Consider the following 15,189-nt stretch of genomic DNA (forward strand, 5'->3'; position numbering starts at 1 on the left):
TCTTTTATGTGTCACCTTATCAAATGCCTTCTGGAAATCCAAGTAGAGTACATCTACAGGCTCCCCTGTATCCACTGCGCATGTTGCTCCTTCAAAAAACTCCAATAAATTTGTTAAACAATTTTTCTTTCACAAAACCATGCTAACTCTTCCCAATTGCCTTGAATTCTTCTAAGTGTCCAGCTATAACCTGCTTAATGATCAATTCTAATAACTTCCCTATGACAGATGTCAAGCTAACTGGCCTCGTTTCCTGTTTTCTGCCTCCTTCCCTTCTTGAATAGGGGGTTTCTACTACTTTCCAATTTGATGGAGCCTTTTCAGAATCTAGCGAATTTTGGAAAATCAACACCAGTGCATCGACTACCTCATTAGCCCCCTCTTTTAAGACCCTAGGGTGTAGTCCAACGGGATCCGGAAACTTGCCAGCCTGCAGCTCCATCAATTTGCTCAGTACCATTTCCCTAGTTATTTCAATTTCACCAAGTTCTTTTCTCTCCCTCACCTCCTGATTTGCAGCTATTACTTTAATAGTTTTTGTATTCTCTATAGTGAACACAGAAGCAAATTATTTGTTCATTTCTTCCACCATTTCCTTATTATCAACTATTAACGCCCCACTGTCACTCTCTAGAGGACCAAAACTCACTTCACTTGCTCTTTTCCTTTTTAAGTACCTGTAGAATCTCCTGCTACCATTTTTACATTTCTAGCTAGCTTCCTCTCATACTCTAATTTCTTTCTCCTGATTAACTTTTTAGTCATTCTCTACCATTCTTTATATTCTGTCCAATCATCTGTGTTGTCATTCATCTTTGTGGAGTTGAGCTAGTAAACACTGTAGGCAGCAATAGGAGGGCTTTATTAAGATATTCCAGAATATGCGAGAATACAGAGTTAATTCAGTATCAATCACGTATGTTATTGCTGCTCCTTTAAATTTTAGGCTCACTCGGTAAATTTTATGAAATCGCAAGCAAACTATCAGTTTCATACTCAGGTGTTTGTTTTTCGTACTTGCTAATTCAGATTTCACATTTAGAATAATGCAATCAGGTTTTACTTTTAGTCAACTTGAGGTAATTAATTTATATTTAATGGGTAGAGGTGCTATCTAAAGTTGAAGCAAAATTATGCCAAGTTTCAGGAGGAAAAACAAATAAAATTTGACAAAAAATGACTTTGCTAAAAGCTGATTACTAAAAGAAACCACTTAAGCTACTTATACATTAACAAAGCTTGAACTGCATTTGATAAACAAAATGTGTCTAGGTGGCGGGGAAGGGGCAAAAAAAAAAGCAGAGTTTAGTAGAAGCCTTTCACACATTGTTCACAATCATGAAAACTAACTCAAGACTGCATCTCTGCTCACTCAAGTATAGGATGCATGCTGGCAACCATCATCCATAGAAAACAAGGGCTCAAAAAGTAAACTCACAACCTTAAAACGGTATGCCAAATATTTTAAAATGCTACTTCAGAGATACCGAGCTATAAGACTTCCATTTAAGTTGATACCATGCATACACAGAAGTGAAACTTGCATAACTAGGGCTGTTGAATCTGTGACTTGACACATACTGCATGATAACACAAATCACAGAATAGTACCACAGAATCTTACAGGTCAGAGGAGGCCTTTGAGTCGATCATGTCTGCTCTAAAAGAGCTATCCACCCAAACTCCCAATTCTTCTCTCCGTTTCCAAAATCTTTTGTAAATATTTATCCACTTCCATTTAGAGAGATATGGGGCTGGAAGTTCAGCTTGAGACTGAATAGGAGGCTAAGTTGAAAATTGCACCTGACATAGTGACTGGGAGGGTAGGGGTACTAAATTGTGTTGAGGATGAAGACAATAGTTTTGGTTCACCCACACTTCTCAGCAGCAAACTTTGAACATCTGCCCTACCTAATAAGCAGTTTATGTGCTTCTGAAAATGCTCATGCTCCTGTTCAATTAACATTGCATCACCTGCAAATTTTGATTTTGAACCCTCATACCAAAATTTAAAATTGCAGCAGCAATCCAAACACTGACTGTTAAAAGCTATAATTGTTTGCATACCTCCAGTCTGAAAAACTGAGTGTTCTGTCCTTTAACCAACTTCCCATTCACACTGTTATACTCCCCTTACTGTTACAAGTCTCAATTCTGGCAGCAAGCTTTCTATGTACTACCTGATCAAACAGCTTTTTGAAACAATACATGACATTTTCTTTATCAATACATTCATTTTCTCAAATAGCTATGTTTAACTGGTGGATGGTGTGCCAATCAAGTTGGCTGCTTTGTCCTGAATAGAACCATAGAACACTACAGCACAGAAAACAGGACATTCGGCCCTTCTTGTCTGTGCTGAAATATTATTGCGCTAGTCCCATTGACTGCATTGAATGGTGTCAAGCTTCTTGAAGGTTGCAGCTGCACTCATTCAGGCAAGTGGAGAGTATTCCATTACACTCCTGACCTGTGCCTTGTAGAACACGGACAAGCTCCGGGGAGTCAGAAGGTGAGTTACGCTCTCCAGGATACCGGCCTCTGACCCGCTCTCGTAGCCACATTGTTTATGTGGCCAGTCCAGTCAAGATTCCGGCAAATGGTGACTCCCAGATTATTTTTGGTGAAGGATTCAGTGATGGTAATACCAATGGGGAACTCGCTGTACTTCCTATTGCTGGAGATTGTCATTGACTGGCACCTGTGTCGAATAAATGTTACTTGTCACTTATCAGTCCAAGCCTGAATGTTGCCCAGGTCTTGCTGCACACTGCCATGGAAGCCATTCACATATTGCTCACAAACATGAAGCAACTTCTTCACTCCCCACTCAGGTATAGGATGGTGCAGTTAGCCAAATTATCCAAGGAGTTGCGAATGGAAATGAACATTGTATAATCATCTGCGAACATCCTCACTTCTGGCCTTATAATGAAGGGAAGGTCACTGATGAAGTAGCTGAAAATGGTTGGGCCTAGTAAGCTGGTCCTGGGGTTGAGACAATTGGCCTCCAAACACCACATCTCCCTTGAGAGAGATGTTTCACCTACCCCACACACCCCAGTTCAATCTTACGAGGAGCCCTTAATGTCACACTCAAATGCTGCCTTGATGTGAAGGACAGTCACTCACACCTTACCTTTGGAATTCAGTTCTCTTGTCTATGTTTGGATCAAGGCTGAAGCTACGTGGTGCTGGCAGAACCCAAACTGAGCATCACCAAGCAGGTTGTTGCTGTATAAGTGATGCATGATATCACTGTCAATGACACATTCCATTACTTCAGTGATGATTGAAAGGAGACTGATGGGACGGTAACTGGTCAGCTTGGATTTGTCGTTTTATGTGGACAGGACATACCTGGGCAATTTTCAACTACATCAGATAGATGCCAGTGCTGTAGCTGCACAAGAACAGTTTGACTACAGGAGTGGCTGGTTCCGGAGTACAACACTTCAGTACTAAAGCCAGGTGGTTGCCAGGGCCTAAAGCCTTTGCTACATCCAGTGGTTCAGCCATTCCTTGATATCACGTGGACTGAACCTAACTGGCACAAGGCAGGCATCTACAATATTGGGGACCCCAGGAGGAGGTGGAGGTGAATCGTCCACAACACATTTCTGGTTGAAGACATTTGCAAACGCTTCAGCCATTTTTTTTTTTTGCACTCACTTGCTGGGTTCTGCCATCATTGAGGATGAAAACGTTCCTGGAGCCACCTCCTCCAGTTAGTTGTTTAATTGTCCACTAATGTTTATGACCGGATGTGGCAAGACTGCAGAATTTTAATCTGCTGGTTATGGGATCACTTAGCTCTAAGATGATGGTGCTTCCACTGTTTAGCATACATGTTACCTTGTTTTGAACTTCACCAGGTTACTACCTCATTTTAGGTATAACTGGTGCTGTTACAGGCATGCACTTCTCACTGAATCAGGATTGGGTCTCCTGGCTTGATGGTAATGGTAGAATGAGGAATATGTCAGGTCACAAGGTTACAGATTGTGCAGTAATGCAATTCTGCTGTAGCTACTGATAGCCCTCATGGACGCCCAGTTTTGAGCTGGTAGATCTGTTTTGAATTTATCCCACTTAGCACACTGGTAGTGCCACACAATAAAATGCAGGGGGTGTGTCTTCAGTGTGAAGAGGGACTTTGTTTCCACAAGGATTGCAATGGCCATTCCTACCGATATTATCATGGACAGATGCATCTACAGATTTTCCCTCAAATTAGATTTCTCACCAACACATCTGCACACTGCAGGCTTCCAAAGAGGAATGTTGTTGTGATTTTAATATTGAACAGAATATCAGGGATAACTCTCCTGTTCTTCTTCAAAATACTGCCATGTGATCTTTTACATTGATGCTAGGGAGTAGATGGGTCTCACTTTAACTTCTCTAACAGTGGAGTACTCCCTTAATACTGAGGTACTGGGGTGTCAGTCAAGATTTGTGTGTTCAAGTTCTGAAATGTGACTTGAGCCCACAACCTTCTGACTTAGAGGCAAGTGTTTTAAAGTGAACCACAGTGTTATATAGTAGGGGAAGATCATCCAGATCATCAGCCAAATCCTCTCGATTCCTAGCCCTGTAGCATAATAAAGGGAGGTGGTGGCATAGTGGTATTGTCACTGGACTGGTAATCCAGAGACCGAGGGTAATGCTCTGGGTCTCGAATCCCACCATCTGCCATGGTGGAATTTGAATTCAATTAAAAAATATGGGATTAAAAGTCTGATGATGACCAAGAAACCATTGCCAATTGTCATAAAAACCTATCTGGTTCACTAAATATGCCATCCTTACCTGGTCTGGCCTACATGTGACTCCAGACCCACAGAAATGTGGTTGACTCTTAAATGCCCTCTGAACAAGGGCAATTAGGGATGGGCAATAAGTGCTGGTCTAGCCAGCAACAACCACATCCCATAAACAAATTAAAAAAACTATGCTCCCATACTCTGGGAAGAGCATCCTGCAGTCAGCATCACAGTGAAACAGTCTGGGAAGTGTCCTGCAGTCAGTTCTTGTTGAGTGACATCACAAGACAGTGCAAGAGAGCGGCAGAGATCAGAACCAGCATGAGGAGGCTCCAAAAAGTGACGTCAGCACAAAGATGAGAGCTGATTGGTGAGTAGAGGGTAAGTGTTTCTCTCCAGTTTAAAATAGATTAAGCTAAGGAAAGGTAAGGGTTCTAGTTTTTATGTAAAGTACATAAATAATTTAACTTTTTTTTAAACTGTATTTAACTTAAAGTAAGGTTTTTCTTTCAACTAAAGGAATAGCAGGGTAGCTCAGTCCCGTGTTATGTACCGCCTGCAACATGTGGGAAGTCCTGGACGCTCCTTGCGCTTTGACCAACCATGTGTGCAGGAAGCGGGAAGTGCCACCAGCTGCAGCTACCTGAGCTCAAGTTTCGGAGCTTGAGTGGCAGGTGGAGGCACTGAGGTGCATCCGCGAGACTGAGAGTTTCGTAGATAGCACGTTTTTAGATGTGGTCACCCCACAGCTTACAGAAGTGCAAACAGAGAGGGAGTGGGTGACCATCAGTCAGAAGCAAGGTGTCAGGCAGGTAGTCAGGAAATCCCCAGGGTGCATCTCGCTCGAAAACCGTTTTTCTCTGTTGGAAAATGGTGAGAGTGATGGTTCCTCTGGGGAGTGCAGCCATACTCATGGCACTGTGAGTGGCTCAGCTGCACAGGGTGTGGGGAGAAAGAGGGGAAGAGAAGTAGTAGTAGGAGACTCAATAGTAAGGGGAACAGACAGGCATTTCTGCAGCTGTAGATGTGACTCAAGGATGGTATGTTGCCTCCCTGGTGCGAGCGTCAAGGATGTCACTGAACGGCTGCAGGGCATTCTAAAGGGGGAATGCAAACAGAGATCATGGTACATACTGGTACCAACGACACAGGTAGAAAGAGGGATGAGGTCCTACAAGCTGGATTTAGGGAACTAGGAAACAGATTAAAAAACAGGGCTTCAAAGGTAGTAATCTCTGAATTACTTCCAGTGCAATGCGCTAGTGAGTAAAGAAATAGGTTAGTCCAGATGAATGCGTGGCTGGAGAGATGGTCCAGGAGGGAGGAATTTAGATTTCTGGGACATTAGGACCGTTTCTGAAGGTGATGGGACTTGTACAAGACAGACGGGTTGCACCTGAATCGGAATGGGACCAACATCCTTGAGGGGATGTTTGCTAGTGCTGTTGGGGAGGGTTTAAACTAACTTGACAGGGGGATGGGATCCTGAGAGGAGGCTCAGCAAGGGGAGATGCACAGCCAAAATTAGAAGAGAGAACAAGTGGGTCTGGGAGGCATAGAAATTATAGGCCAGTTAAGGCACAAGGGAGTTTGGCAAGGTTGGATGGCATTTATTTTAATGCAAGGAGTCTGACGAATAAGGGAGATGAGTTGAGGGCACAAATTAACACACAGAAATATGATATCATTGCTGTCACAGAGACATGGTTGAGAGGGGGCAGGATTGGCAACTCAACATTCCATGATATAGGGTATTCAGGCGAGACAGGGAAGGAGGTAAAAGAGGAGGGCGTATCGCAATATTGATCAGGGAATCAATTACAGCAGTAAGGAGGGAAGACATCTTAGAAGGCTCCTCAAATGAAGCCATATGGATGGAACGGAGAAACAAAAAAGGAGCAATCATATTGCTGGGATGTACTTTAGGCCCCCTAACAGTCAGAGAGAAGTATAAAAATAATAGGGAAGTAATAGTGGGGGTTTTCAACTTCCCCAACATTAACTGGGTTAGTCATAGAGTGATAGGTTCAGAGGGAGCGGAATTCTTAAAATGCATCCAGGAGAGCTTTTTAAGCCAGTATGTAGAAGGTTCTACAAGAGAGGTGGCGGTCCTGGACTTAATTTTAGGGATGAAACTGAGCAAGTGGTAGAGTTATCAGTCGGGGAGCATTTTGCAGATAGTGATCATAACTCTGTTAGATTCAAGGTTATTATGGAAAAGGACAAGGATGGGCCAGAAATCAGATTTCCAAACTGGGGAAAGGCCGATTTTAACAAGATCAGATATGATTTAGCCAGAGTGGACTGGGGGCAGCTACTTTTAGCTGAATCTGTGTCAGAGCAATGGGACTCATTCAAGAAGGAAATAGGGATAGTACAGGGCAACATATTCCAGTAAAGACAAAGGGTGCGACCAGCAAATCCAGGGAACCCTGGATGTCGAGGGATATACAGGATTGGATAAAGAGAAAAAGGGAGGCTTATGGCAGATACCGAGGGCTCAAAACAGCAGAAGCCCTGAAGCAGTATAGAATGCATAGGGGGGACCTTAAAAAGGAAATTAGGAAAGCAAAGAGGAGGCAGGAAAAAACATTGGCAGGTAAAATAAAGAAAAATCCAAAGTTATTTTACAAGTACATTAAGAGTAAGAGGATAACCAGGGAAAGAGTAGGGCCCATTAAGGACCATAGTGGTAATTTGTGTGTGGAGCCGGAAGACGTAGGTAGGGTTCTAAATGAATACTTTGTGTTGGTGTTCACAAGTGAGAGGGACTACGTGGATATGGAAATCAGGCAGAGGGATTGTGATATAATTAAAGAAGTTAGCATAAAAAGGGAGGAGGTTCTCAGTGGTCTGGCAGGCTTAAAAGTCGATAAGTCTCCAGGCCCGGATGAAATGTACCCCAGGCTGTTGAGTGAGGCAAGGGAGGAGATAGCAGGGGCGCTGGCAATAATTTTTGTTACCTCTCTGGCCATAGGACAGCCAACGTGGTACCATTATTTAAGAAGGGAGGAAGGGATAAACAAGGCAACTACAGGCCAGTCAATCTAACCTCAATGGTGGGGAAACTATTGGAAGCAATTCTGAGGGATAGAATTAATCTACACTTGGAGAGGCAGAGATTAATCAAGGACAGTCGGCATGGTCATGTCTGACCAATTTGACTGAATTATCAAGAGGAGTACAAGTGTGTAAATGAGGGCAGTGCATTTGACGTAGTCTGCTTGGACTTCAGCAGAGCTTTTGATGAGGTCCCACACAGGAGACTGATAATGAAGGTAAGAGCCCATGGGATCCAAGGCAATTTGGATCCAGAATTGGCTGAGTGGCAGCAAGCAGAGGGTGATGGTCGAGGGATGTTTTTGTGACTGGATACCCGTGTCCAGTGGGGTTTCATGGGGATCGGTGTTGTGTCTCTTGCTGTTTGTGGTATATATAAACGATTTAGACTTGAACGTAGAAGGATTGATCAGTAAGTTCGTGGATGACACAAAAATTGGTGGGGTGGTAAATAGTGAGGAGGATATAGACGGGCTGATCAGTGACAAATGGAATTTAATCCGGATAAGTGTGAGGTGATGCACTTGGGCAGGACAAACAAGGCACGGGAATACACAATGAATGGTAGGACCCTGGGAAGGACCAAGGATCAGAGGGACCCTGGTGTGCATGTCCACCGGTACCTTAAGGTAGCAGGACAGGTAGATAAGGTGGTTAAGAAGGCATTTGGGATACTTGCCTTTATTAGCCGAGGCATAGAATATAAGAGCAGGGAGGTTATGCTGGAACTGCATAAAACGCTGTTAAGGCCACAGCTAGTGTATTGCGTCCAGTTCTGGAATCCGAATTATAGGGGCGGGCGGTGGTAAAGTACGGTCTTCAAACAGAAGGGTTTGTAAACAAAACTTGCCAAAGGCAGGTTACTGTGACATCCTAACGCAGCCTCATCTCAGCTGCTCGCTATAAAATTACCCGGCGCTTTTTCCTCCTCCGACACTAACTGAAGTTTACCAACTAGTTTTGGTTTCGCCCCCAGGCACGGGACCTTTAATTTAAAGGGCCCGGGTCCTCATCTGTCTCTCTCTCTCTTACTTTGCAAACAGGGAGCTGGAGGCTGGTTGCGCGAACTCGTCGAACTCGGAGGTGGATTCAGAGTCAGAGGCCGTGGCCGTGGCCTCGGTCCGCAGTAGTAGCTGGTGCCCGGAGCTTTTCTTCGACTTCTTTTTCTTGCCGTCGCCGGAGAGACCGATAAGCGCGTTCAGCTCCTTCCGCTTCTTCATCTTCTTCTGCGGCGTCGCCGCTTTATACTGAACATCAAGCTGCCCGTGTTTGCTCTCCAGCTTGTAGCGGTTCGTGGCCCAACATATAAACCAGGAGGATGAGGCCAGAGTTACCGGGTGAAGATCAAGTCCCGAATCTTCCACTCCCGCCCCCCAAACAGCAGCCAAACTCCACCTCGTCACAAGCCGCTTCCTCATTGGTTAATACAAAAAGCGCTCCGAGATACGTCCAACTGCTGTGACCTGGTGACGAAGTTAGAAAGCGCGAGCGGAGCAAGACAGGTCAGTGCGGCTGCGCAGTACCGCTCGTGGGACAGAACAGTCAGTGCGGCTGCGCAGTAACGTGCCTGTGGGACTGGAGAGATAATGAGGCTGCGCAGTACTTCCAAGTTCTGTCGAAGGGTCATGAGGACTCGAAACGTCAACTCTTTTCTTCTCCGCCGATGCTGCCAGACCTGCTGAGTTTTTCCAGGTAATTCTGTTTTTGTTTTGCGCAGTACTGTGGTTGGTTTGTTTGTTTGTTGTGGGGGAAAGTGTGGTAAGGTAAATAAAAGTAAAATACTGCAGATGTTGGAAATCTGAAAGTGCTGTAAAAACTCAGTTTCTTTCTGCACAGATGCCCCGACAGGCAATATAATAAAAAACAAAAACAGAATTACCTGGAAAAACTCAGCAGGTCTGGCAGCATCGGCGGAGAAGAAAAGAGTTGACGTTTCGAGTCCTCATGACCCTTCGACAGAACTTGCGTTCGAGTCCAAGGAAGGATAAAATGAAACTGGGGGTACGCGCAGCTTTGAAAAAGGGTACGGCGGTGCTGCTGGAGGGAGAGGTCGAGTGTGTTCATATGGCGGCGCATGGCACTGAGTGTGGATTTCAGAATGTGACGGGAACAGCAGTCCGAGAAACGTTTTATGTCCCGGAGATACCTGTAATCCTGGGTGGGTTCGAAACATGAGGGGTGGAATTTCAGTTGAAATCCACGTGGGGTAAGTCGGAGACGGAGACAGTCACTGAGAAAGGAGATATGGCTGTGAAAGCGGGTTTTAGTAAACACCTTGTCAAACACTAGGAGGGAAATGGAAAGCAAGGAAGGTGAGCAAGACAACAGAGAGATACGGAAATCTTGTCGCAGAGAGGAACAGAACTTCTTCAAGGAGGTAGGCATTTCTTGAAGAGCAGCGGCAGTCAATTAAACACAGAGATAAAAACAAAAAAACTGCGGATGCTGGAAATCCAAAACAAAAACAGAATTACCTGGAAAAACTCAGCAGGTCTGGCAGCATCGGCGGAGAAGAAAAGAGTTGACGTTTCGAGTCCTCATGACCCTTCGACAGAACTTGCGTTCGAGTCCAAGGCAATATGATGATTCCATGATGCGTAAGGTTGTGTCTATTTTTGTGGGCTGCATGTGGACGAAGTTAGTCTATCTTGTGTATAAGTCTCGAATTTGCGGTTGTAAAATCAGCGGGCCGTCGTAGCTCATCGTTATTACTCTCACCAACTCCTGGCACTCCTTCACCACTTGCACAGTTGCTTTCACTTGTTCTTGTACAGATTTCGCTGCTGCAATCTCCTACGATGGGCTCAACACAATCACCGATTTGATGTGAACTTCAACTATCTATTCTCGTTGTAAAACCAATAAAATGTTAAATATTGTTCAATCAAGAGTAACTAGGTGAAAAGATGGAAGTGATGCTGCATGAATGTATTTCATCCCATTAAGTTATAATTACTGATAAAAGGTATCCCTGATTCTGAAATACTAATTTTACAAATATGGAGCTTAATTACCTTAGATGAACATTTTAAAATTGCAAATAAAATGAAAGTATTTTCTGATATTTGAGCTGCTCCCTTAATCCCACATTGGTGTCACAACGTTTAATTTACCCTTACGTACAAAATGAGAATTATATTCTCTGCTTTTTACTCCTCACTTTGCTGTCCATGAGAATCCTTAAATCTGATTAACTGATTAGTCTGCCTGAGGCCTGCCCTGTTGCCAAACACCACAGATCCCAAATAGAAGCTGCTAAACTTAAAATGCAATCAGAATAAAGGAAATCCATGTTCTTGAGCCCACTAAATATTTGCTGGCTGTTTTTCTTGAGCTCAATGGCTAGTGCTATTTCTTCTCCACTAACGGCAAAATCTGGGTTTACATTGGTTATGAGAAGTTGCAGCTCTTATTTCATTATTTCAACAGGTAGCTCCCAAATCTCTGGCTGCACTTCCTCCTGATCTTGGGCCAGCTAATGCAGCGCAGAGAGGGCAGGGATATCGGAGGAACTCCTCTTGTATCTGTTCCTCGGCCTGGTCAGGATGATCATCCACTGGTTTGGATTAAATGCGGCCTATTGGATTGTTCGCTCTGGCTGCCTGCCTCTTTTTCTGCAGCTATGCCTGTACCCTGGAAAGTGAGCACACGATGTCTGCTGTTATGCTTGAGGCACTCGGTAAGACTGCTGGGCACCGCAGGGACTGGAGTATATTCTTGACATGAAATAAAATATTCTCATTTAAATTGGTAAATTTCAGCGGTTATTGTTATGGAGTAAATTGGATAGCAACATTTTGGCATCTGCACTCACGGAGTTAAACACAGAAGTCCAGAAGTTAGGGTCCTGTTTTCCCAGCTCCCCCTCAAGCTCTATTATGCTGGTATCTTGCCAAGAAATTCAGCATTAAAATACATGAAGGGCAGGAAGTTGCAGTACTTACCTAGTTACCCATTAAGCTCAGCACAAAAAGCTAGAACCAGTGCATTCAGGCGCAAGTGAATTTGTAAAGGTGCAAATAGTCTTAATAACTGCCAGTTAACTATGGTACTTAAAATCTAATTTTCTAAATGTAGAGTCTCATTCCTTCAGGTTTTAATCTTTGTTGAAGATTTCAATTTTTTTTTTTACTTTTTTCTATCTCTTTTATCTCTCAATTACATCATTATTTCCCTTTATTTATTTCACTTTGCGTACATTATTTTTCATTGAAGTAAACATTCAAATTCATACTTCCTGGTTTAGATTCTCTGTACCTCAGTGACAATTCTTCGATCTGATTGATTGAAGAGTTGTTGCTTATCCTGCTCACAGACATCACGGATTGTAGAGAGTGCCATGCTAGATCAGACCTCATTTGGCAAGTTGCCTCTCAGAAGCCAGCAGATAGTCTGTTGGAAGCTGTAAGTGTAATGAACAATGAGGCAGATGAGAAAAAGCATATAACTCATTTTAGTTCATCCATCCAAAGAGATCTATATTATTTTTTCATCCAAAATGGATCACCATTGAAATCCATCTAACTCAGTTTTACCCACGCACTTAATCTATCCATGTCTCTTTATAATTTTATGCTCCTATTCACGCTACTTACTATGCCGCCAATCTTCATGTCATCATCAAACTTAGACCTGTGATCCTCATGTTAATCGTTGTTCCAAATTTTGCAATAAGAACAATGGTGAGGCCATCAGCGGTCATTGTTATGGAGTAAATCGTATAGCCAATGACACAAAGATTGGTGGCATAGTAAGTAGCGTGAATAGGAGCATAAAATTATAAAGAGACATTGATAGATTAAGTGAATGGGCAAAACTGTGACAGATGGGTTTTAATGGTGATCCATTTTGGATGAAAAAATAATATAGATCTCTTTGGATGGATGAACTATGATGAGTTGTGTGCTTTTTCTCATCTGCCACAGTTCATTGCACTTACAGCTTCCAACGCACTATTTGCTAGCTTCTGAGAAAATCTTTTCACCACTGTCCAGAAAATCTAGGCATCAATACATAATGATCCTTGTGGAATACCACCAGTCAATTCCTTCCAATTCAAGTTGACATCTTGTATTATCATTCTCTATCTTTCACCACCTAACTAGGTCAATAATTTGGAGAAAACGGAGAAATGCAGGCTTTAACTATAATATTCCATGTGAGCTTGAACTATAATATTTCAATAACCTCACTTCAACAGATGTAAGACTAACAGTTTTATGATTTCTCTCTTACCTTTCTGAGCCATTTGTATTTTTCCAACCTAAAGGGACAATTGCTAATTCAAGAGAGCTTTGGGATATTAAGGTTAAAGCCCACATTTCTGCAATGTTTCCTCAACTCGGGCCCATGACACTGGGAATTTGCACAGCGTCCAGTGCTTGAACATCTCTCATTTCTTGCTGAGCAGAACTGGATCCAGTACCCAAGGTGGTTGTCTGATCAGGGCACCATAAAGTTTCATCACTTACGTTCTCCAACTCAAATTGTGCAATTTTGGCCATGTACTTCAATGTCCTGTTAACTTCATTGATTGCGGCTATGCATTGGTTCAATATATTCATAAGTTTATTTGCACTTCATCTTGGTCAATTTCAAAACTAATCATGAAGCGCACTAAAATGAGCTGGGAAATTAAGTTAAGGTTAGGTCAGTAGAAAAGCAGTGGAAGAAGTTTAAGGAGATTTTTCAGAATACTCAGAAAAGATTTATTCCAGTGAGAAAGAAAGACTCTAAGGGAAGGATGCACCATCCATGGCTAACTAGGAAGTTAAAGATAGTGTAAAATTGAAAGAAAAGGTGTATAATTCTGCAAAGCTAAGTGTTGGGTCAGAAGATTGGACAGAATAAAAAGAACAGCAAAAATTATGAAAAGATTAATAAGAAGGGGAAATTAAAGTGCGAGAAAAAGTTAACTACAAATGTAAAAACAGATAGTAAGAGTTTCTATAGGTATTTAAAAAGGAATAGAGTAAAGTGAGCATTGGTCTTCTAGTGAGCCAATATAGGGAATCAATAATGGAAAATAATGGAAATGGCAGATGAATTGAACAGATATTTTGCATCTGTCTTCACTGTACAGGATGCAAATGACATTCCAGAAATAATTGTGAGTCAGGAGGTGAAAGGGAGGGAGGAACTTAAAACAATTACAATAACCAGGGAAAGGGTATTGAGAAAATGATTGGAACTAAAAGCTGACAAGTCCCCAGGTCCTAATGGACTTAATCCTAGGGTCTTAAAAAAAGTAGTTGCTGAGATAGTAGATGCATTGGTTTTAATTTTCCAAAGTTCCCTAGATTCTGGAGAGGTCCCATCAGATTGGAAAATATGAGAAGTGACCCCTTTATTCAAGAAAGGAGAGAAACAGAAAGTGAGAATCTACAGGCCAATTAGCTTAACAACTGTCATATAGAAAATGCTGGAATCTATTATGAAGGAGCTTATAGTGGGGCACTTAGAAAACCTCAACTCAATCAGGCAGAGTCAACATGGTTTTGTGTCAAGGAAATCATGTTTGACTAATTTATTAGAGTTCTTTGAGAAAGTAAACAAGCAATGTGGATAAAGGAGAACCTATGGATGTGCTGTACTTAGATTTTCAGAAGACATTTGGCAAGGTCACAAAGGTACTATGAAAAATAAGAGCTCATGGTGTAGGGAGTAACATTAACATGTACAGAGTATTGGTTAGCTAACAGGAAACAGAGTAGTAATAAATGGGTCATTTTCAGGTTGGCAGGATGCGATGAGTGGTGTGCCACAGGGGTCACTGCTGGGGCCTCAATTATTTACAATTTACATCAATGACTTGGATGATTGCTACATTTGATGATGACACAAAGATAGGCAGGAAAGTAAGTTGTGAAGAGGACATAATGAGGCTAAGTGAGTGGGCAAAAATTGTGCCAGCAAATACTGACGTGTTGACTGGACTCCAACTGTTATACTAAACTTACTGTTGGCATGTTAACTTATTATTTTCTTTCCAGTCCTTTGCTGCATTATGCATTTTTCCATTTATCCTTTATTGTTGTTTTTCTTCATTTTTGCTTCCATGCATCTTCCCTCTGATTTCATTCATTGAATTATAAATTTCTACATAAGAATAGGAGCAGGAATAGGCCATAAGGCTGTTCAAGCCTGCTGCATCATTTAATAAGATCATGGCTGATCTTCTACTTCAGTTGCACCTATCGCACTATCCACAGATCCCTTGACTCCCTTAGCACCCAAAGTCTATTGATCTCTCTCATGAATTTGCTTAAAGACTGAGCATCTGCATCTCTGTAGGGTAGAGGATTCCAAAGATTCACAACTCTTTAGTGATGAAACTTTTCCTCATCTCAGTTCTAAATGGCTA

At 42.4% G+C, this 15,189-nt stretch overlaps 2 protein-coding genes across 8 annotated transcripts in view; one reads left to right on the forward strand and one right to left on the reverse strand.

The window, feature by feature from the left end:
* Window positions 1-9,238, reverse strand: part of efcab14 (EF-hand calcium binding domain 14) — an 88,315-nt gene extending 79,077 nt beyond the window's left edge. For 3 of the 7 annotated variants that reach the window (XM_041207749.1, XM_041207751.1, XM_041207746.1), the window contains exon 1: window positions 8,859-9,236. In XM_041207749.1, the coding sequence (XP_041063683.1) occupies window positions 8,859-9,046 (188 nt within the window). In that variant the 5' untranslated portion in view covers window positions 9,047-9,236. Of the gene's footprint in view, window positions 1-8,858 lie in introns of all 7 variants that reach the window. The other 4 variants (XM_041207752.1, XM_041207750.1, XM_041207748.1 and 1 more) reach the window with 3 other exon arrangements.
* Window positions 9,239-9,980: 742 nt separating this feature from the next.
* LOC121288905 (cytochrome P450 4B1-like) overlaps window positions 9,981-15,189 on the forward strand; it is a 123,588-nt gene continuing 118,379 nt past the window's right edge. Inside the window, exons 1-2 of the mRNA XM_041207756.1 lie at window positions 9,981-10,032; window positions 11,256-11,505. The gene's annotated coding sequence lies outside the window, so the exon portion shown is untranslated. The remainder of the gene's footprint in view (window positions 10,033-11,255; window positions 11,506-15,189) is intronic.

The sequence above is a fragment of the Carcharodon carcharias genome, chromosome 16 (genome assembly GCF_017639515.1).
Source record: "Carcharodon carcharias isolate sCarCar2 chromosome 16, sCarCar2.pri, whole genome shotgun sequence".
In the NCBI taxonomy this organism is placed as follows: domain Eukaryota; kingdom Metazoa; phylum Chordata; class Chondrichthyes; order Lamniformes; family Lamnidae; genus Carcharodon; species Carcharodon carcharias.